This window comes from Lynx canadensis, chromosome D1, assembly GCF_007474595.2.
Source record: "Lynx canadensis isolate LIC74 chromosome D1, mLynCan4.pri.v2, whole genome shotgun sequence".
NCBI lineage: Eukaryota > Metazoa > Chordata > Mammalia > Carnivora > Felidae > Lynx > Lynx canadensis.
In genome coordinates, this window is record NC_044312.2 from 22,594,294 (window position 1) to 22,615,699 (window position 21,406).

General features: G+C 44.0%; 2 protein-coding genes across 5 annotated transcripts; one reads left to right on the forward strand and one right to left on the reverse strand.

Annotated features, from left to right (window-relative positions):
* Nucleotides 1-3,904: 3,904 nt before the first annotated feature.
* Nucleotides 3,905-9,676, reverse strand: ACRV1 (acrosomal vesicle protein 1). 4 transcript variants are annotated; one of them, XM_030333503.1, is made up of 6 exons: nt 9,625-9,676; nt 6,800-6,868; nt 6,492-6,589; nt 6,275-6,416; nt 4,783-4,902; nt 3,905-4,029 (listed from the first exon to the last, which is right to left on the reverse strand). In XM_030333503.1, exons 1-6 carry the CDS (start codon nt 9,674-9,676, stop codon nt 3,905-3,907), a joined length of 606 nt encoding a protein of 201 aa, XP_030189363.1. The 4 variants fall into 4 exon arrangements, with proteins under 4 accessions (XP_030189363.1, XP_030189362.1, XP_030189360.1 ...); XM_030333502.1 differs by having other exon boundaries at nt 6,275-6,409; nt 6,530-6,664; XM_030333500.1 differs by having other exon boundaries at nt 6,492-6,868.
* Nucleotides 9,677-14,217: 4,541 nt separating this feature from the next.
* LOC115524692 (secreted seminal-vesicle Ly-6 protein 1-like) lies at nt 14,218-15,740 on the forward strand. Its single transcript, XM_030331178.1, has 3 exons — nt 14,218-14,272; nt 14,940-15,053; nt 15,616-15,740. The coding sequence occupies exons 1-3, from the start codon at nt 14,218-14,220 to the stop codon at nt 15,738-15,740; spliced, it is 294 nt and encodes a 97-aa protein (XP_030187038.1).
* The last annotated feature ends 5,666 nt before the right edge of the window (nt 15,741-21,406 follow it).

A 21,406-nucleotide genomic window follows, 5' to 3' on the forward strand; every position in this document is an offset into this window, starting at 1 on the left:
AAAGGAGGGGTAGTTCCACCAAACTATTCCACTATTAATGGAAGCCAGAACTTCCCTTCTTTTAAATTTTAACATATTTGAACTTATTTCCTCAAAATACATAGCTAATAGATTTAGCTATATTTTATAGAATAGATTTAGCTGATATTTATCCCCTTCCCTCAAAAAAAAAGTGTCAACTGTGTTAGTAGGATTTCATTTTCATTCTTGCCCTCAGTAGACCATATTTCAATTAAGAATTCATTTGTAATTTTAGTTCCAGGTTTGGGAGGTCTTTAGTTTTGAATGCCAGTTTATCAAGGGATAGTACTATGTATCTAAAATAATTCTCACTCAGAAATTTGAAAAGGAGTGTGAAAGAGTCTCGATACCACTGCCGTTTATTTTAGCTTGTGACAAGATTCTCCAGTTTGTCTTGCTTAGGATTCTGCAATTTTAACAATTTTGTATGGTTGTTTTCGAGATTAAAAGAGAAAGCATAAACAAAACTGCTTCTCATGGCACAGAGTATATATTCTGTAAATGCTATTCCCACCCTCTTCACACTGATGATTGTCTTCATGGAAATACATACACAACATCAGTGCCCAACTCATTCATTTGGTTCTTAAATAGGACATATTTAAATCCATAGGTGAAAATACTAAATTAACCACAGCTTATATTTCTCTATTAATATACAAAAATGTTGAATGTGTTGTCAATATGGATATTCCCATAAAAAAACAAGTATCACTGAGTTTAAGCCAACGGAAATACATGCCAAGAAACATGTTGTTTTGTTTTGTTTTAAGAAATTTGAGGTTCCATTGTCTTCCAGGCAACAGTTATTGCCAACGAAGAGTCTGTTACCAATACGTTTTTGGGAGAGGGTTCATGGTGTGGGTGTGTGTGTGTGTGTGTGTTTAATTTTTAAATTTCACAAACAGTAAAATTTGTTTCTTGATGTACTATTCCAAGAGTTCTTAAGCATGAAATCTAAAGCCCTGTACATAAAAGAAAAAAAAATGATAAATTAGATTTTACCAAAACTAAAGGCTTTTGCTCTGCAAAAGACATTGTTAAGACCACCCAGCTGACTGAAAACTATAGAAAGCTTATGAAAGAAATTGAAGAAGACACACACACACACACACACACACACACAAAGGAAAAATATTCCATGCTCATGGATTGGAAGGACAAATATTGTTAAAATGTCGATACTACCCAAAGCAATCTACATATTCACCACAATCTGTATCAAAATAACACCAGCATTCTTCACAGAGCTAGAACAAACAATCCTAAAATTTGTATGGAACCAGAAAAGACCCTGAATAGCCAAAGCAATCCTGAAAAAGAAAACCAAAGCTGGAGGCATCACAATCCTGGACTTCAAGATGTATTACAAAGCTGTAATCATCAAGACGGTATGGTACTGGCACAAGAACAGACACTCAGATCAATGGAACAGAATAGAGAACCCAGAAATGGACCCACAAACGTATGGCCAACTAATCTTTGATAAAGCAGGAAAGAATATTCAATGGAATAAAGACGGTCTTTTCAGCTAATAGTGCTGGGAAAAGTGGATGACGACATGCAGAAAAATGAACCTGAACCACTTTCTTCCACCATACACAAAAATAAACTCAAAATGGATGAAAGACCTAAACATAAGACAGGAAGCCATCAAAATTCTAGAGGAGAAAGCAGACAAAAACCTCTTAATCCTTAGCTGCAGCAACTTCTTACTCAACACATCTCTGGAGGCAAGGGAAACCAAAGCAAAAATGAACTATTGGGACCTCATCAAAATAAAATTTTTTGCACAGCGAAGGAAACAATCAACAAAACTAAAAGGCAACCGGCAGAATGGGAGAAGATATTTGCAAATGACATATCAGATAAAGGGTTAGTATCCAAAATCTATAAAGAACTTATCAAACTCAACACCCAAAAAACAAACAATCCAGTGAAGAAATGGGCAAAAGACATGAACAGATACTTTTCCAAAGAAGACATCCAGATGGCTAACAGACACATGAAAAAATGCTCAATATCACTCATCATCAGGGAAATGCGAATTAAAACCACAGTGAGATACCACCTCACACCAATCAGAATGGCTAAAATAAACAACTCAGTCAACAATAGATGTTGGCAAGGATGCGGAGAAAGAGTATCCCTTTCGCACTGCTGGTGGGAATGCAAACTGGTGCAGCCACTCTGGAAAACAGTATGGAGGTTCCTCAAAAAATTAAAAATAGAACTACCCTACAAATTGCACTACCAGGTATTTATCCAAGGGACACAGGTGTGCTGTTTCAAAGGGGTACTCCAATGTTTATAGCAGCGCTATCAACAATAGCCAAAGTATGGAAAGAGCCCAAATGTCCATCGACGGATGAATGGATAAAGAAGATGTAGTATATATATATGATAGAGTATTACTCGGCAATCAAAAAGAATGAAATCTTGCCATTTGCAACTACGTGGATGGAACTAGAGGGTATTATGCTAAACGAAATTAGTCAATCAGAGAAAGACAAATATATGACTTTACTCATATGAGGACTTTAAGATATAAAACAGATGAACATAAGGGAAGGGAAGGAAAAATAATATAAAAGCAAGGAGGGGGACAAAACATGAGAGACTCTTAAATACAGAGAACAAATTGAGGGTTGCTGGAGGGGTTGTGGGTGGGGGGATGGGCTAAATGGGTAAGGTGCATTAAGGAAGACACTTAGGATGAGCACTGGGTGTTATATATAGGGGATGAATCACGGGAATCTACTCCTGAAATCATTATTGAACTATATGCTAACAAACTTGGATGTAAAATTAAAAAAAAAAAAAAAGACCACTCAGCTGATCTCAGGAGTTTTAAACAGAGGTTTGGGGAAGCAGTGGCTGAAAGGAGATGGGCTTGTGTAGGAAGAGAGGATTGATTTTGGTCTTGAAAGAACCATTCTGGCTAATATTTATAGTGTAGTGGAAACAACTCAAATTGACATCATGCAGATTTGGTTTTGAAATCTGGCCCTGGCTCACTGTAGCTCTGTAACCATGGCAAGTTTGGAACAACATGAAATATGAATAAATTCTGTGTGTTTGTACACTAAGGATGATGCTATCTTTTTTGTCTACCTTTCTGTGCTCTTTTCTGAGGATCAGATGAAACCATGTATGTGAAAACACACTGAAGAATGTAACACTAATACAGGTAGGTGAGGGACTATTAATAGTTATTTCCACTCGCCCCTCTATGCTGATATGATCCCGTAACATTGTGTGAGAAAAATATTTAAGCAGTATGACCTACTACATATTTATATAGCAAATTTTTAAAAAGAGTCATTTTATTGTTAAAATCAAGAGTAGACTCTTGAATACTGAAAATTCTCCAGAGCCAAAGAAGGTGAGTTTTAGACATCCTGACAAGTAGACAGGGGTGGGGTTCCTATTGAGATGGAAAGGTAGGGGGTTCAGGGAAGGTTCCACAGTGTTGTTTAAGCTACTTTGCATTTCTCTTTGTGGTCTCTGCCCTGGGGGACCCCTCCACTTTGAGGAAGGTGGAGTGATTTAAAATGCATCCACTTTAAGCTCCGGCTGACCCTGCAACTGGCTAATGGGAAAAGAAGTCTGTCGCCAGCCTATATTCTTTACCATACGAATTTATTGAGAAAGAAAAGAATGTTGAGAGATGGGGTAAGGGAAGGCAGATGACAGAGAAGAATGGCTTATAGGGCATGGATAGGAGAGGAAAGGTGAGGGATTTGAACATCCTGTCTGACACTCAGGCGGAGACAGATGTGGTTAGTTATAGACTGGGGGAGAAACAACATAACTTGAGCCCAGTAGGGTAATGGAGAATTTTTGCTGCCTGAGTCAGAGCGGGAAGCAAGGGCACAGGCTTCTAGATCTTGTTGCAGAAAGATTGATTCCGACAGCATATAATTTGCATCCTGGTTCCATGGGAGAAGAGGTTCATTGATGGGCACATATTCTCACAACCCTGAACCATGAATTGGAGTTTTCCACCTGAAAGAAGTAGAGATAGACTATAGTGAGCAGAAGGCTTCCTTCTCCCACGTTAGCCTTCAACCATGGTCCCCAGTGTCCCCATACAGGCACGACCAAGGTCTCCAGCTTGTATATTCTTCCACCCCTTCTCTTTCCATCTGCCTTTTCTGGGCCCTTCCCCATATCTGTTGCCCACTGCCTCTACTGAGGGACTAGACAAACCACAAGGGAAATCAGACAGTGTGGTTCACGGGAAATCAGGCAGTTTTGGTGATGAGGAGTGAGTATAAGAGTAGAGAGGTATGAGAATATACTAAGATAGTTCTGGCAACCTATGAACACTGACTGATAGACAATTCTTTATTCACTTATTCAATATTCACTAAATGCCTTCCATGAACTAAACATTGTGCTAAGTGCTAGGAACATATAGCCATGAACAAGACAGACATAGTCCTGAGCTTATGGTCAATGTGTCAACATCTCAAAGTGCAACTCACACATTTCTTTAATACAAAGAGATAGACAGTCTCCCTGTCTCCTTTTAAGACATCATAGGCTTGCTCTATGGAGGGCCTCTACCTCTCCATCAGTAGCTGGAATGCTGCTCTTAATTCTTGAAAGGATTAAGGTTCTCCTGAATCTCCAAGTTTCTGGGGAATCACAACTTGACCCCTCCTCAGACTCCCACCACTGCAACTACTCCCAAGAGTACTCAAGTTAGTGGATGTGTTTCCCTGGCAAAGATTGTATCATGAAGTCCCCACATACCTTCAAAGATCTTCTTTAACATGCACTGCTGGGAATTCTGAGTGGAGCAGACTCCCTCTCCACGAAGACATTTTCCTTGATCATTCATATATGAGCATGTGTGGCAATTTAATATCGGGCCTGCCAATTTAAGATAAGCCTAATGAAATTCCCTGATGGTCCAGGTGTATAGCTATGAGTCACAAGGGGTGGGATGATGGGTAGCAAGGAGCCTGGATACCACACATTTCATTGCTTGGCTCTCACTGAGCATCTGAGGGCCCTGCGTCTGATAGAGCATAGTCTCTGTTCTGTAGCTGAGGAAATGCCTTCATTCTTACCGCTTCATCTATGATTTTCATTGCTGAAGAATCCCAGACTGCTCCCTATATTACTGATGTTTGCTCCATACCCCCACTGGCTTCCTGGATATTTAGTTAGATGCCCTTCTGCCACATCTGACTCCATAGGAGCAAAGTAGAACTTTTGTCACTTGACTGGCTCCCCTTTGTACTCCCCTGTCATGCTCTTACCCATACGGGACAAATGGAGTAAAAACTGATTAATAAGCTATGTTAGAATACTCTAACGTTGCAAACTCTGTAAAGGGTGATCAGTCTCCAATTTCAAACTGACCTTCAACAATGTCAGTTTGTCACAAAGGGCATTCTTTTTGAAATGCTTCCGTTTTGCCTCTTTTTGCTATCTCCCATTCCACAATTCCCTAGTTGAGGAAGCACAAAGAAATCGAAAGGATGTGGGCTGAAGAGTCAGGCTGACCCAAGTTTGAATCCAGGATTGCTCCTCTCTAGCATGTGATGTTAGCCTTACTTCTTAGAAGTTTGGAACACTACTACTTATGCAATGGGAAGAAATATGAAGTATTTATATTGGTAATATCTTGAGACATCAAACTCTGGGTCTTTGTTTTCCTTCCTTGGACAACCCTTTTTAGTAAGAGCTAAAACATTGCAGTTTTACTGGGAACTTACTTGTGGATCTAATAGACAAAAGTGTGCTCATGCTTTATGTCCATGTTCAAACAAAACAGAGCCACCAGCCAGGGCTAATATCCACTTACAGAGTTTGCAAAGCATTCTAACATAGTTTGTTGGGGCAGATTTACATGAAGCTCATGGAGCCTAGTCTTCCACGAGCCCCTTCCAAGGGAGTGTATTCATAGTTTCTTATGTAGAATAAAGATGGGGGACTGCTGGCATTTTGTATTTGTGTTGTTGTGTGTTGTGTGTGTGTGTGTGTGTGTGTTTTTAAAGAGGGGCCCTCAAAACTGCTTAGCTCTCAGGGCCCACAAAACCTGTATCCTGCCTCCTGGTATTATTATCAAGAGACGTAAAGAGCGTCTTTGAGAGAGCTCTTCGTGAAGTGTTTGTGAATTAGTTTCTCTTCCATACCATCTCCTTAAAGTTGGCTTTCTTGATGTTCTGCCTAGGTCACACCTGAAGTCAAGGACTAGTACCCATCCAGATGTGCCTCACCTGAAAAGGGGCCTCACCTGAAAGTGTGCTTGAAGGTGGAATGCCTGAAGGCTGTTCACCCGGTGGCTTTTCACCCGAAGCTTGTTCACCTGAAGCTTGTTGTTCACCTGAAGCTTGTTCACCTGAAGCTTGTTCACCGGAAGCCTGTTCACCTGAAGGCTTCTCACTCAAAACTTGTTCACCTGAAGGCTTTTCAGCTGAAACCTGTTCACCTGAAGGCTTTTCAGCCAAAACTTGTTCACCTGAAGGCTTTTCACTGGAAGACTGTTCACCAGAAGTCTGTTCACCAGAAGTCTGTTCACCTGAAGGCTTTTCACCAGAAGTCTGTTCACCTGAAGGTTGTTCACCAGAAGTGTGCTCCCCTGTGGTGTGTTCACCTGACATGTGTTCACCCGCAGCATGCTCACCTGAAGCGTGCTCACCTGAAGCGTGTTCAACTGAAGCGTGCCCACCTGAGGTGTGCTCACTTAAACTGCTCTCGTCTGAAGAAGTCTCATACAAAGCCTCACCATCTGAAGGGTTTCCAAGTGAAAAGTACCCACCTGAAAATTGCTGAACGGAAGCTTGATGATCCATAGAACCGGGAGGTTCATCAGGCTGACCTGATGCTCCTGGGGTGGAGAAGGAACAGAAGAGAGAGTGAAGGTGAGAGAAAGAATGGGATAAAGACTGCTTTTCGTATGCAGTAAGGCTAATGTTGTGGGATTCCTGGGTTTCCTGTGGGCCAGATCAGGCACCTGAAGATATTACAGATGTTGGGGGAACTCAGTGAATTACCCAAGAGACCATGAAGGTCAGAGGCGTTAGTAATGAAACACACAGAGACCAACCCTGGCATTTAAAGGAAGAATTTTAAGATCTGCGTTGTTAAGAAATGCACAGGGGGGCCCACTTGCCCATGCTACCAAAAGCACCTAAAGGGAAAATAACGTGCTCCCCTGACAAAGCCAGCATTGGAAATCAAAGTACCATCATCACTCACATAACCAGAAGTCCACCCCAGCCCTCCCTCCAGCGTCTCTGTGGGTGAAAGGCAAGAAGGATGAAGATATGAAAGGGAAAGAGAAGCTAAGTAGTTCTGGCTGGAATTTAACGTGGAAGGTTTTAAACCTTGACAGGATAAATTTTAAATTAGGGGTGACAAATATCTAAGGAACCCACAAAAAATTATGAGACAGGATTTAAGACACTTTTATTTGGCAAATTCAGGTTCTTGCTCACACTCAGTCACCATCCATGTGGGTTGGAGACTCAAAGTTGCCATCAATTATTGAGGTAAGGGACACCTGGGGGGCTCAGTTGGTTGGGCATCAGACTTCAGCTCAGGTCATGATCTCACACTCTGTGAGTTTGAGCCCTGTGTTGGGCTCTGTGCTAACAGCTCAGAGCCTGGGAATCTGCTTCAGATTCTGTCTCCCTTTTTCTCTGCCCTCCCCCGCTCATGCTCTGTGTGTCTCTCTCTCTCCTTGAAAAATAAACATTAAAAAATTATTAAGATAAAAACATTCTTTGCTTATTTATTTCTGAATTGATATTCCTTGTGACATATACCATTTATATCCACTTCACTTTCGTGTAGTTGTCACGAGTCTCAATAAGATAAAGTGTGAAGTTCCTAGTTTATTCCTTAGGTGCTCAACTTATTTTTCTCTCCTTCCCACTTTACACTGGGACTTAACAAAACTCTTAACTGTCATTCTCTTCTGGCCAATTCTTCTATCTTTAATCCATTTCACCAATGACCATCAGACAAACATTCTTAAGTATGACTTTCATTTGTTGAATGTAGCACCAAACAATTTGATTATTACTCTTTTGACTAGACTGAGTAACCCAGAGGAGAGTAGTAGGCTACTGAGTTATTAATCCCAGCCAAAAGCTGAGAGGAATTACAAGATCTTTTGAGGGCCAAGGTAGCCTAAGTCTCTAAAATACCCTTATCTCTGCAAGAGTTCTGCAATGATATATATATATATATATATATATATATATATATATACACACACACACACATATATTCTGGGTGATTTGTAGTCCTTATAATCAATGACTTTCTGAAAGACTAGGAATAGAATACACTGATAAAGCAATTATTTGTTAAGGCTTTTGGGAGGTTTTTATTTTTATTTTTTAATTTTTTTAAATGTTTATTTTTGAGAGAGAGACAGAGAGCAAGCAGGGGAGGGGCAGAGAGAGAGGGAGACACAGAATCCAAAGCAGGCTCTAGGCTCCACACTGTCAGCCCAGAGCCTGACGTGGGGCTTAAACCCACAAACCGTGAGGTCATGACCTGAGTCAAAGTCAAACTTAACCAACTGAGCCACCCAGGCGCCCCTTGGGAGGCTTTTATTTTTAAAAGTTGTTACTGAAATATCTGCTTTGCTGATTCTTCAATATTTAAAAAAAAATTTTTTTTAATATTTTTTAGAGAGCACAAGTCAGGGGAGAGGAGCAGAGGGAGAGAGAGAATCTTAAGCCGTCTGCATGCTCAGCACGGAGCCCGACATGCAGGACTCAATCCCATAATCCTGGGATCCTGACCTGAGCTGAAATCAAGAGTCAGGCACTCAACCGATTTAGCCATGCAGGCACCCCTTATTCTTCAATATATTCTTCAAACTATTCTTCAATAGTTAACAGAAGTTTTAGTACAGAGATTTCTGATACAGAAAGGTTGAAAAAGCACACTAATTTCTTAGTCATTCTTATAGTTGATGACTTAACTGTTTCACCACGTGGCTGGCATTTCTGAGTCAATTTTGGAAAGTCTAAGAAAGTAAAAACCAAAATTCTTTGAGAACCAACATTACATTTGTCATTTAATTGACACCTCAGAGCTCACGGCCTCTCTCTTCTCCTCTAGGAGGAATGAGGGAGCACAGCCCTTCATGAATGAGGATCCTGAAAGAGGAAATACAATTGGATAGATAGAACATGGCTATGAAGGAGAGGCTCGTAAGGTCTCTGGCCCATAACTATGCTCTGAGATGGATTTCTAGGTACATCACATTCCCGTCTCCTTGTATCTTTCCTTGCTACATCAACTACACAAGGATCCCTTGCACTCAGTTAATTGGGACAAACCTTCAGTGGACTTCCACAGAACCCCTAGACTTATCTTCTCATCTCACAGAGCAACAGGTTCAAATGGTGAGTGGTTGAAAGAAGTAGGAATGAGACTGTGCCAAGCCAGTGGGCTTCTCTGGTGGTAAAGCCATAACTAGGAGGAATCAATGGACTCAGGAGCTCTCAGAGTTGAACTCGTTTAGCTCTTCCTGATTCTGAGTCAGATTGGTTTGGGTAACTTTCTTCTTCAAGGGCTAAAAGACCTTAAAGAAGCCTCCTAGAGCCAATATAAGGGACTCACCTCTGGCAGATCCAACCAGACAAAGACTCATTAGTAAGAGAAACTTCTTCATCTGGATTTTGGGGAAGAGGGGACCCTGGTGTGGGGCACCCAAGAGCTGTGAAGTAAACCTGTGAGCAGAAGCTCCCAATACTAGGTTACAGCTTCTGGGAATTCTAGAATCTCAGAGACCACCCGTGTTGCCTCACAATGGGTTTGAGCTTTGAGGTTCTCCTGTAGGCTGCTCAGGCAGGAAGGCCCTCTAACAACCCACGGCAAATTGTGCCAATGAAGACTAATTTGCCATGTGTCAGGTGGTGTCTTGGGGCTCAATCTCTCTGCCCTATCTTTTTTTTTTAAACATCTTATTACCAAAATAACATACTCTCTTTGAAATAAAATTTAGAAGTTATTTACTCTCTTTCAAAAGTGTTTTTGACAATGAATTGTGATTGGCTGATTATTATCTATTTGGCTCTTTAAATCAGCCTTTTTTGGCTCTGTAGGCTGACCTCTATTGACTCGATCACCTGAATGCTAGCTGGGTTTGGCTGCAGACTAGATTAGCCTTTGGAAGATTGGAGGCGGAAACACACACACACACACACACACACACACACACACACACACACACAGATTGAGATTGAAATATTTCTTCTTTTCCTGCCACAGTTTTGACACTGGTTGGATCTTGACATGGCAAAGCTTCTACAGCTCCTGCTCTTCACCAGGCAGTGGTAACATTTTGGTTTTGGCAAATACATGATATGGGCACAAATAGAGATTGACAAGGGATCGTTGAGAGCTGTGCCTTGAGCTGTAATTTCTGTCAAGGGGGTAGAAGATGGATGCAATGAGGCCTCCACCTGGTATATTGGGGATTGGGTGGCAGAGATCCCCTGGCCCTCACCTCCTACTTCTTCCCTACCTTCCTCCCTTGTAGCACTTTGTTACATGTACTACTGGATGCTGGACCCAGAATAGATGTATTTGTCACTCATAATTATGTGTTTAATATATGTCTCCTCCATTTGACTCTAAACTCCTTGAAAGCAGGGTCCTTGTCTGTCTTGATCACTGTAGTATCCCACTACCTAGCAGCAGGTTTGCCACAGAATACATACTTAATAAATGCTTCCTGAATGAAGGAATGGATGAATTGTCTTTCTAGACAAGCTCTTCCTCCCTCTTCATCCTACGTCCATCCCAAGCCCTACCCATAGCCAACTTCTAGCTCTTCTCTGAATATGCAATGGTCTCTGCCTTTTCCTAGTGCTCCTCCCCACTTTTCCTGAAATTGTACTTCTCCATCCCGTCTTCCTGATGAGAATTCTTACTCTTCACACACTCCCTAAGAAGCCTTATCATGTCCACCACCACCTACAAATTGAGGGCTCCTCATATCTGCAAGCTGGCCCACAGAGCCTTCCCTCCTTAGTTCAGATCCAGATTTCCAACTACCAGCTGGACGTTTCTATCCAAGTATTCCCACAACATCTCAAACTCAACATTCGTAATACTGAATTCATCATTTGTACCCCAATTCCGTTCCTGGGACCTTTGGTTCAGTAACGGGCTCCTCCTTCTCCCACTCCTCACACAATACATCAATTTTACCTCTAACTACTTCTTCAGTTTATCAGCCCTTCTCTACTCCCACTGACACAACCCAAGTTCAGGCTCATCCCTCCCCTGCACCACTGAAACAGCTTCTTCTCGGTCTGTTGTTCTCATCAGAATTTTCCTTTGTTCTGTCGCCATAACTGACTTCTAAAACTAAAATCCTGAGCAATGAAGTTCTTCCTAACCTGCTGCAGAAACTCCAAACAAAGATGTCCAAGATCAGGCTTCTCCAGCTTCGGTTTCCACAGCCTTACAGCCCTGCCAGTCGCACAGCACACAAACAGATGGTTAGACTCAGTCCTTTTGAGACCATGCATTCTTGAATATGGCACGAACCTGAGAAGGAGAGGCCTGTTCAAAGGTGGGGACATCCTCTGTTTGGCTGTCTGTATAGATTTGTTCCTTCTGTGATATATCAACTCAAGTCAGGGATGGGCTGTGTGATATTATCACTGGGAATTGTGTGAGTAAAGGGATACAGCAATTTCTACCTTTCACTTTACCAGCTTCTTTGCATGATAGTGACTTAACCCGTGGTGTGCTGGGAGCTGGCTTGAACTGGCGGATGAGAGCTGATGGTGAAAGTTCAGGAATTTTACAAGCTACTTGTCGAACACAGCTATTATTATTTTTTTCAATGTTTATTTACTTATTTAGAGGGAAGAGCACACACGAGTGAGCACAAGCAGGGTAGGGGCAGTAAGGGAGGAAGAGAGGGAGAATCCCAAGCAGGCTCCGCACTGTCAGTGCAGAGCCTGATGCAGGGCTCGCTCTCATAATCCATGAGATCATGACCTGAACTGAAATCGGGAGTCAGACGCTCAACTGACTGACCCACCCAAGCACCCTAAACACAGATATTATTAAAGTTAACATATAAACTGACAAATCATATTAGAAACAGAGGTAAAAAATACTAAAAACCTCATCAATTCTTTATTATTTTACATTTTACTAGTATCTGTGCTTATAATGTTATTTAGTACCCTTGTTTGCTGGAAATACTATATAATGGTGGGCACGTGTCTTCTCAACGTCCGATTCAGCGATGTCAGGATGGTAGCTGGTAATTGCCATTTGCACCATGGAAATCTATAAATGCTACAAATCGGGACCTTTTTCACTAGCCTCACCCCACGAGCACCCCAGCACACCAGGAGGCTGAATCCATGTACTGTAACCTGGGGAAGGTGGCCAACTTTTCAGGACATTGAAACTTTTCAGAACTTTTCAAGACATTGAAACCTTGCAAATTCCTTCAGCATAGGAACTCATATCTAACAGGACAACTGATAAGTATTTTTAAAACTAAAAGCCAGGAATTCTGTGGTTGAAGCCAGATAAGGAATGATAGTTTGTGCTAATGGTTGCATCCAATGGATGCAGTCTTTTGTCCCCACTGGTTATTGATAAAGGTTATTGGTAGCCATTGTACAAGGGCCTGCTCTTCCCAGCCTGGGAATTCTGCCACCTATGTGACAGACTTAGGTCTTGCCCTGGAATGTTTCCTGAGGCTAGGACCCTGATGCCCAGGACTCCGCCTTCACTGTATGCATCCACAGCTATTCTTCTGATTCCTTGGGAACCAGGCCACCTAATTTTTCATTTTTTTAAAATTTTTTTAATGTTTATTTTTGAGAGAGAGAGAGAAGGTGAGGGGCAGAGAGAGGGAGACACAGAATCCGAAGCAGGCTCCAGGCTCTGGGCTGTCAGCACAGAACCCGACACTAGGCTCGAACCCATGAGCTGTGGTGAGATCATGAGCTGAACCAGAGTTGGACCATTAACTGTTAACCAACTGAGCCACCCAGGCACCCTGTGGCCACCTTCTTTTTAAATGTTTATTTTCTTTTGTGATAGAGGGAGTACAAGCCAGGAGGGACATTCCTTGACAGTGTTCAGAAGGGGGTAGACTGCTTTCTGATACCACCATGAGCTGTGATGACTTTGTCAAGCTTTATGTAGTTTGTATTAAGAAAGCAAAACTTTTTTTTTTCCAGATCAGTGTTATTCTTCTTATTTTTTAAGTTTGTTTATTTTGAGAGAGAGAAAGCATGAGCAGGGGAGGGGCAGAGAGGATCCCAAGCAGGCACCTCGCTCTCAGTCCCTGCCGGGGCTTGAACTCCCGAATTGGGAGATCACGACCAAGCCCACGAGTTGGAAGCTTGATCCACTCGAGTAAGTCAGGCGCCCCCCCCCCCCCCCCGACATCGGTGTTTTAAAATTACACTCAGCCAGGCACCTGGGTGGCTCAGTCGGTTAAGCATCCGACTTCCGCTCAGGTCATGAGGTCATGATCTCGCGGTTTGTGAGTTCGAGCCCTGGAGTCTGTGCTGACAGCTTCTGTGTCTCCCTCTCTCTCTGCCCCTCCCTTGCTCACACTCTGTCTTTCACTGTCTCCGAAATAAATAAATAAATAAATAACATTAAAATTACATTCAGCAGTATATGAACGAACAAAAATCTCTAGTCTGGCATGCAGCCTGCCTGGAAGATTACCCCAAATCTGCTTTTTCAGGTTTAGTGATTTATTTAGCACCAGTGCAGGCACGTATCCATCTCCGTGAAATCAGGAGATTCCCGAGTCTGCGCTCACACCGCATTCAGGGAAGTGGTCTCGAGTCCGGAAAATCCTGGCGTCACGTGCCCCACCCCTCCAGGTTCCTCAGCTCACCTGAATCTCAAGAATTCTTGGGCTGAGCAAGGCGGACACGATTCTCCCGTTAAAAGCTAGGGGGGCATGTGACCAAAAGAAGCCGTGAAAGGACGTGGCTCCCCCAGCGGGGCCAGTGGAGGTGAGCGGAGACCCGGAGGCGGGTGGGGAGGCTGGGGCTCCCACCAGGCGCTCTGTTCACTCCAGGGTCTGTGGAAGCCCAGCCCTCAGCTCCCATTGGTGGCCGCTTCTCGCCGGGGGGTGGGGGTGGGGATAAAGCCAGATACTCAGGGGCTGACGCCAGTGGCTCTGTCCCTCCTTCTGTGGCCTGGTCCGAGATGGGTGCGCGCCTCCTGCTGCTGGGCCTCTCCTTGTTGCTGGGCTTCCTGCAAGGTGAGCCAGTGCAGGGCCTCTGGAAGGACCTTGGGCACTGGGGCTGGGTGCTCTGTGCGTTGGTGGGTCAGGGGGAGGTGAGGAGCAAGGCACCAGGGCCTAACCTCAGAGGCGATCGTGGTCCTTACCTCTTCGCCCCACTGTTTTTCCTCCGTCTCTGCCTCCCCTCTCTGATGCTCCCTCCACTTTTGTCACTGCTTTTTCCTTTCTCCTTTCTCCCCTCTTGCCACTTTTACTTCACCTCCTTCCCACCTCAGTTCTCATCCGATACTCCCCAGTTCCTCAAGCTTTCTTGCCGGAGAGCCCTACATTTGCGTAAAAGGGAGCAAAGAAGGTTCTTTGTGGGTGGCGAAGGCAGTGGGGGCCGTCCGGAAGGATTGGGAAGATCGGTGACGGGCCATATGAGGGGGGTTGGCGGAGCTGCGGTGTAGGACTTGACCTTCAGCACAGTCCGTCCCTGGGAGTAGAGGGGCATCCTGTCGTACTGGCCCGCTTGCCTCCTCCCAGGGGTGTGCCAAGCACCCAGAAATCCCCTGCTCTCAGCCACCTCTTCAGGCCTGGGAACCAGCCCCCTCCAGGCTGCGTGTGGCCCAGAAGGTGTGCTCCCTGCTGATCTGCCAGGAGGCAGTGGTGGCCGAGGCTCATCGTGCGGGTTTTGACTTTCCAGCTCTACCATGTCTCCAGTGCCCACGAGTCAACGCCAGTGGGGTTTGCGAGACTGGGGAAAGTGTCTGCGAGACTCAAGGCAGCCAGCGGTGCTTCCTGAGGAAGGTCTACGAAGGTAGGTGGGTCCTGAGAAGTCACCTGGGTGACCCCTGCCTGATCCTGTGGGAGGTGGCTCTCAGGAGCCCTGAGGGCAAAAGCAGAGAGTTTGGGAAGGAAGTTTTTCTTAAAAAGTTGGAAGGGGATTTCCTGGACCTGGTGCTGGACTGCCACTAGCCCTTGACTGGACCAGCAGACCTGTTAGGAGAAAAAGTGCTTGTTGAGGGGTCCCTGGGTCGTTGGGCCATCCCCATGCTACTCAGGGGTGGGAGGGACTGGCTAAGAAAATTCCAGGGGAGCTTGTGTGTGGTAGTGCTTTTGGGAACTGGTGGCCTTAGTTCAGGCAAGGTAAGGGGTTGGAGCAAGATGGCCCACGAGGGGCTCACCTCTGTCTTTGCAGGGTGGCCAATGTCCCTTATTACCTGGCAGCCCGACTCCTTAGGACTATGTGCTGTTTCTCCTTATTCTCTGAATCCCCCATTCTTTCAACAAATGTTTATTGCTTTACCTCTTAAGTGGCAAACACTTTTGAACTTGGAAGTCACAAATCCGAGGTCCTCTTCTCTTGTCTTCCTCTCCAGATGACAGGCTCCTGTATGGATACCAGGGCTGTGGGGACCTGTGCCTCTCCATGTCTTTCTTCAGACAAAGTGTTCAAGTGGATTTTGTATGCTGCAATGACACCCCTTTCTGTAACAGATTTTAGAGACTTGGCCCTTTAGCCCTTTTCTCCCATTTAGCCCTTTTCTGTACTCCTGCAGCCTCAAAGGACGGGGCCATCCTTCCCCAGCACTGTTCAAGCCCCGAAGCCTGCTCCTACTAAGCTACGGGTGGTGACGTTTCCACAGCTTCACCCACCAGACCGATGCTTCCTGTTTCCCATCGCCCCTGCTGCTCTTTTTCTCAGATTCCTGTCTCCCCCCCCCCCCCTTTCTCTCTCTGTACCCACATCCCTCCTCGATTCCCCTGTCATTGGCTGGCATATAACAAACTCTCCCTCCTCCCCCTTTTCCTTCCTCTGACAAATATTTTCTGACGGCTAAGCCCGGGAGTTCGATGCTGATTAGAGAGCAGTGAATAAAACAGACCTGATCTCTGTCCTCAATCAATGTGCCTTCATTTTAGTGGCTCCTTTTCTGCCAGATGACCAGGGTCACAATAGCTCCAGTATCTTCCCTCGTTCTTACTCACAGGACTTAAGGCTGGAAGGGACTCCTTCACCAGCCCCTCTGTCACACACACACACACACACACACACACTCTTTTTCTCTGTCTCCCTCAGTCTTCCCCCCTTTCCACTGTGTAGCTTTTTCTGAATAAATCTTGCATCGTGGTGTTGCTTAGATTTTTGTTTTTATGTTTAAATTAAATGAGTAAATATTCAATTTAGGAAAAATATAAAATAGTGATCAGAATAGACAACCCCACCCTACCATGCAGAGACATACCTTGTTTTAGGGCTTATGGTATAACTCCTTAAGTTATCACATTTGCTTAAAATAAAGTGCCTTTTTTTCCTGCTGTGTTCAAGATTTGCTCTCTATCTTTGGTTTTAAGCAGTTTGATGTTTGTGGTGATATTGTTTTCAGTGTTCATCTGTTACAGATTCTTTCAGCTTCTTTGGGTCTGTGTTTTGCTGCTTTTCATTATTTTTCGGAAATGGTGCCTATTATGTTTTTAAGTATATATTCCACCTCATTTTCTGTTTCTTCTCTGTCTGGGCAACTAATTGAGTATGTTAGAATGTTTGGTATTATCCTGCAGCTCTTGGATGCTGTGTGCTGGTTTATTATTGTTATTATTTATTACTTTATTATATCTCCTCATGTTTCAGTCTAATTTCTATTGCCCAATCTTCAAGTTCACTGATTTTTTCCTCCACTGTATTGAGTCTACCGATGAGCCCATGACAGAAATTCTTTACCTCTGATATTGTGTTATTTTATTTCTAGCATCTCCGTTTGACTCTTTCCTAGAGATTCCGTTTCTTCTTTCAAATCCTTCATCTGTTCATGCATCCTAACTTTTCTGTTCAATCTTTTTAACATATTATAGTTAATGTCCCTGATTAATAGTTCCAACGACAGGCCATTGCACAGTTCAGTTATGATAGTTACTTTATCTCTTAACAATAGGTTGGGGCTTTTTTTTTTTTTTGCTTTTTTGTGTTTGTAATTTTTATTTTATTTATTTTTTTAATGTTTATTTATTTTTGAGAGAGAGAGACAGAGACAGAGACAGAGTGTGAGCAGGGGAGGGGCAGAGAGAGAGAGGGAGACACAGAATCCAAAGCAGGCTCCAGGCTCTAAGCTGTCAGCACAGAGCCTGATGCTGGTTTTGAACCCACAAACTGCGAGATCATGACCTGAGCTGAAGTCGGACGCTTAACTGACTGACCCACCCAGGCACCCCTGTGTTTGTAATTTTTATTTTTTTTAATTTTTTTTTTTCAACGTTTATTTATTTTTGGGACAGAGAGAGACAGAGCATGAACGGGGGAGGGGCAGAGAGAGAGGGAGACACAGAATCGGAAACAAGCTCCAGGCTCTGAGCCATCAGCCCAGAGCCTGACGCGGGGCTCGAACTCACGGACCGCGAGATCGTGACCTGGCTGAAGTCGGACGCTTAACCGACTGCGCCACCCAGGCGCCCCTGTAATTTTTAAATCAAATGTTTGGCACTGGGGGTAGAATCGTAGAGCATGAGGTAACTATTACTGACACCTAGAAATGGACATGCTTATTTTTATAATTTTTTAACTTTATTTATTTTGAGAGAGAGAGACAGAGAGAGAGTATGAGTGGGGGAGGAACAGAGAGAGAGAGAGACAATCCCAAGTAGGCTCAGTGCAGAGCCTAACACGGGTCTCGGTCTCACGAATCATGAGATCATGACCTGAGCCAAAATCAAGTCAGGGGCTTAACCAACTGAGCCACCCAGGCGCCCTAGTGCTTCTTTTTGAGTGAGACTGTCATTGTGAGGGGCTGAGGCAATCTAGTCGGACATTGTGACTGGTTACATTTTATTGTTGCTATTGTTACTTTCCATGTGCCCCAGGCTTCACACTCCTCCAGTGATGGAATGTTGTTTTCTTGTGTCAGGGAGGGTTTTTCTTTCTGTTCATGCCCTCTTCCCAGCTACCAGACATCCCTGTATTCCTGCACAACCAGGTCTCTCTCCAAGCTTATACTCTAATGTGGCGGAGGAAAACCAATTTTCCCTCTACCTATCTGGATTCTTGGCTAAGACTGCCCTGTAAGACAAGATTAAAGAAAAACAGAATTTAATAGCATGCTTGCCTCTTGTATACATGGGAGATTCCCAGGCAAACTGAGTGACTCTTCTCCAAACAGGCTCAAACCACCACCTTAAATACCATCCCCAGCGAAAGACAAAAGAAGACATTGCAGGGAGAGGGCGGCAGTTACCAGAAAAAGCATAATCAACAAGGGTAAGGTTGTTGTACAGATTTAAGTCGTTGCCTTGTCCACTGTAAGACTTTCTAGAGATTTTAGTCATCTTCTTCCTGGTACACAGAGGGAGACCCCCTTACAAATGGAAGTTTCCCTTATGAATGTACGTACTCAATTTTCAGAGCTTTTCCTATGTCTGCTGTGTCTTAAAAATGACCAGCTTAAAACAACCCTTATTCCAAAGACACTTATTTTAGGGAGCCATATTCTGCTCCCCTTCACTCCTCTCTCAGCATGATAATGCTGCTGCTTATCATTTGGTACTGAATTTGTGATTATGAGTCTCTGTTTTCCTGGTTCAACTGCAATGTGAGCCTGTCTCAGAATTCCTGGGCCACTTTCAGTATGCCTGCCCCTCCTTTCTGTGGATTTCTGCCTCGTTCTAGGGCTAGTCTTAGGAGATAGTTTTTGGCCTTCTCAAAGCAGCAAAGATTTAAGAAAAAAAATGTTTAATGTTTATTTTTGAGAGAAAGAGAGAGAGACAGAGTGTGAGTAGGGGAGGGGCAGAGAGTGAGGGAGACACAGAAGCTGAAACAGGCTCCAGGCTCTGAGCTGCCAGCACAGAGCCCGACGCGACACGGGGCTCCAACTCATGAAACTCGAGATCGTGACCTGAGCGGAAGTCGGATGCTCCATCGACCGAGCCACCCGGACACCTCAGAAGTACAGATTTGTAAAAAATTGTTGTTTTACTTATCCTTATCCCAGCCACAATAGGACTTTGTGTCCTATGGTCAGGATTTTCTGCCCTTCTCCCAGAAATGTAAAGCATTTGCTTTAGAGGAAAAAAGGTCAAAGAAAGTAAGGGGGGCTGTGTGTCTTTTTTCAGCAGCTGCCGATCAGGTCTTGCGAGTCTGCAAGGCCTTGGGGTGGAGGGTGGGTCCGCCTTGCTTCTGATCTTTCTCATTAGCTCTGGGTAGAGATCTCTGGAATACAGGTTGTAAGCAAGTACAAAATACTATTAGGTCTGAGGCCCTCATTTCTTTCCTACTGACACTTGAGTCCTCACTTGGTTTTTAATGCTTGTTAAAAGCTTAGCTAGTCAATTCTTATGCCTTTTCTTTTCTTTTCTTTTCTTTCTTTCTTTCTTTCTTTCTGAGAGAGAGAGAGAGTGAGATCATGGGCTGGGAAGGGGCAGAGGGAGAGGGAGAGAGAATCTTAAGCAGGCTCCCTGCCCAGTGCAGAACTCGATCTCTGACTGTGAGATCAATGACCTGAGCTGAAATCTAGAGTTGGATGCCCAACTGACTGAGCCATCCAGGTGCCCTGCTTTTGTGTTTTACTCGGCTTTTATGGAGGCTACTTCTTTCCTCTGTGCTCTGCCACAGGTAAGCCAGTTTGTGTGTCTACTCACAGCTACCACGACTACCCATTTAATCAGTCTGTTCTTAAAATTGGCCCTTAAAAAATGTGGGGTTTTTTTGAGGCTTTTTTTAGGGGCCCCATTCTGGGTCCTTTCTTGTCTCTATAAGCAAATTGACAGAGAAGAACTATTTTACTCAAATCGTTCTTCTAGACTGCTTATATGATTTTTGGAGATCTCGGGCTCTGAGGCCAAAGTCAGCTCAGTCCTGAGAGATTCATTTCTTTGAAGTCTCACCCTGACTCTGTCTACAAAGGATCCAGTCCAGAGGACTCTCCCAGTTCATAATGTTTGCCTCCCTGGATTATGAGGGATTGAGAGCTGAACCTCTGGACATCAGAGCCTACTGCCTATGCAGTGGTTCTTTTGAGAAAGAAAATAAACATTAACTACTGTCATAACACAAACTACAAAAGTTAAACCATGACAAAAATCTCACTGTGGGAATACAGGGAAAGACTGCCATAGTTTCCCGCTGGGTGAGTCAGGCCTGCAAACACAAGGTGGAAACCATACTCCCCTAGCATTTGTTATCTTGATGGTATGGAAGCCAAAAGCCAGTTGCCCCAAGATGTACCACTCCGGCATGCAGATTATTTTGAGCTGAAACAATCAAGGCCCAAAATACTCAGGAAGAAATTTTGACTTTCCTTCTAAATGCCTAAAAAGAATTTAGATAGAATACTTGTTCCAAGAAGAAAACTATTACCATAGATAACTACATTATAATATGAACTAGGAATAGTAGACAGGGAGGAATTTAGCAAAGTCTGTTTGCTAAAATTCCTCTCTACCTCCCATTGTTTCTGTATGGCCCAGCAATAAATTTGCTAATAAATTTGCTAATAAAACATTCGCTCTTTCTCAACTTCCTGTGAATTGTTTTCTTTCCCTTTGAAGTCCCAGACCCCTACTCCCTTCTCCTCAGTTCAGGATAACATAAATATGTCATTGTGCCTAACTATCCTTAAAATCTCATGTCTATGTGAACTCCCCGTATGTACGTGAGTAAATTTGATTTTTTTCCTCTGTTAATCTGTCTCATGTCAACTTAATTCGTAGACCACCTATAAGAATCTTGAAGGGCATAGGAAAATTTTTCCTCCCCAACAGTGCATTTGGGGGAAGAGGCTCTGCAATGTGAAATATTTATGATTAGCAGAATGGGTGAGAAGTTCTGAAATAATGAGGAGACCAGCTAGCTACATGGCCTACGTATGTCGCTGACAGGAAGTGCAGGTGGCTGACGTGGGGACAGCTGCACAGGGTAGGTTCTCTCCCCAGGCTCACAGGGTCAGGATAACCTGAGATTACAAGTGAAGCTGGTAGACAGCAGGCTTTTCATCCGGGTCCCACACACACATCAGCATCTCCCGAAGACCAGCTAGCAGTGCTCCCAGGAGCTCCCGCCAGGCCTGGGTCTCTGCCCCGCCAGGGGCTCTGCCCAGCCCCTCTCCTCTCACTGGAGCATAGAGACAAGCAGGGGGTTCTGCCAGCGAGCAGAATCCTATAACCTGTTTTCCTTTTGTAGAACAT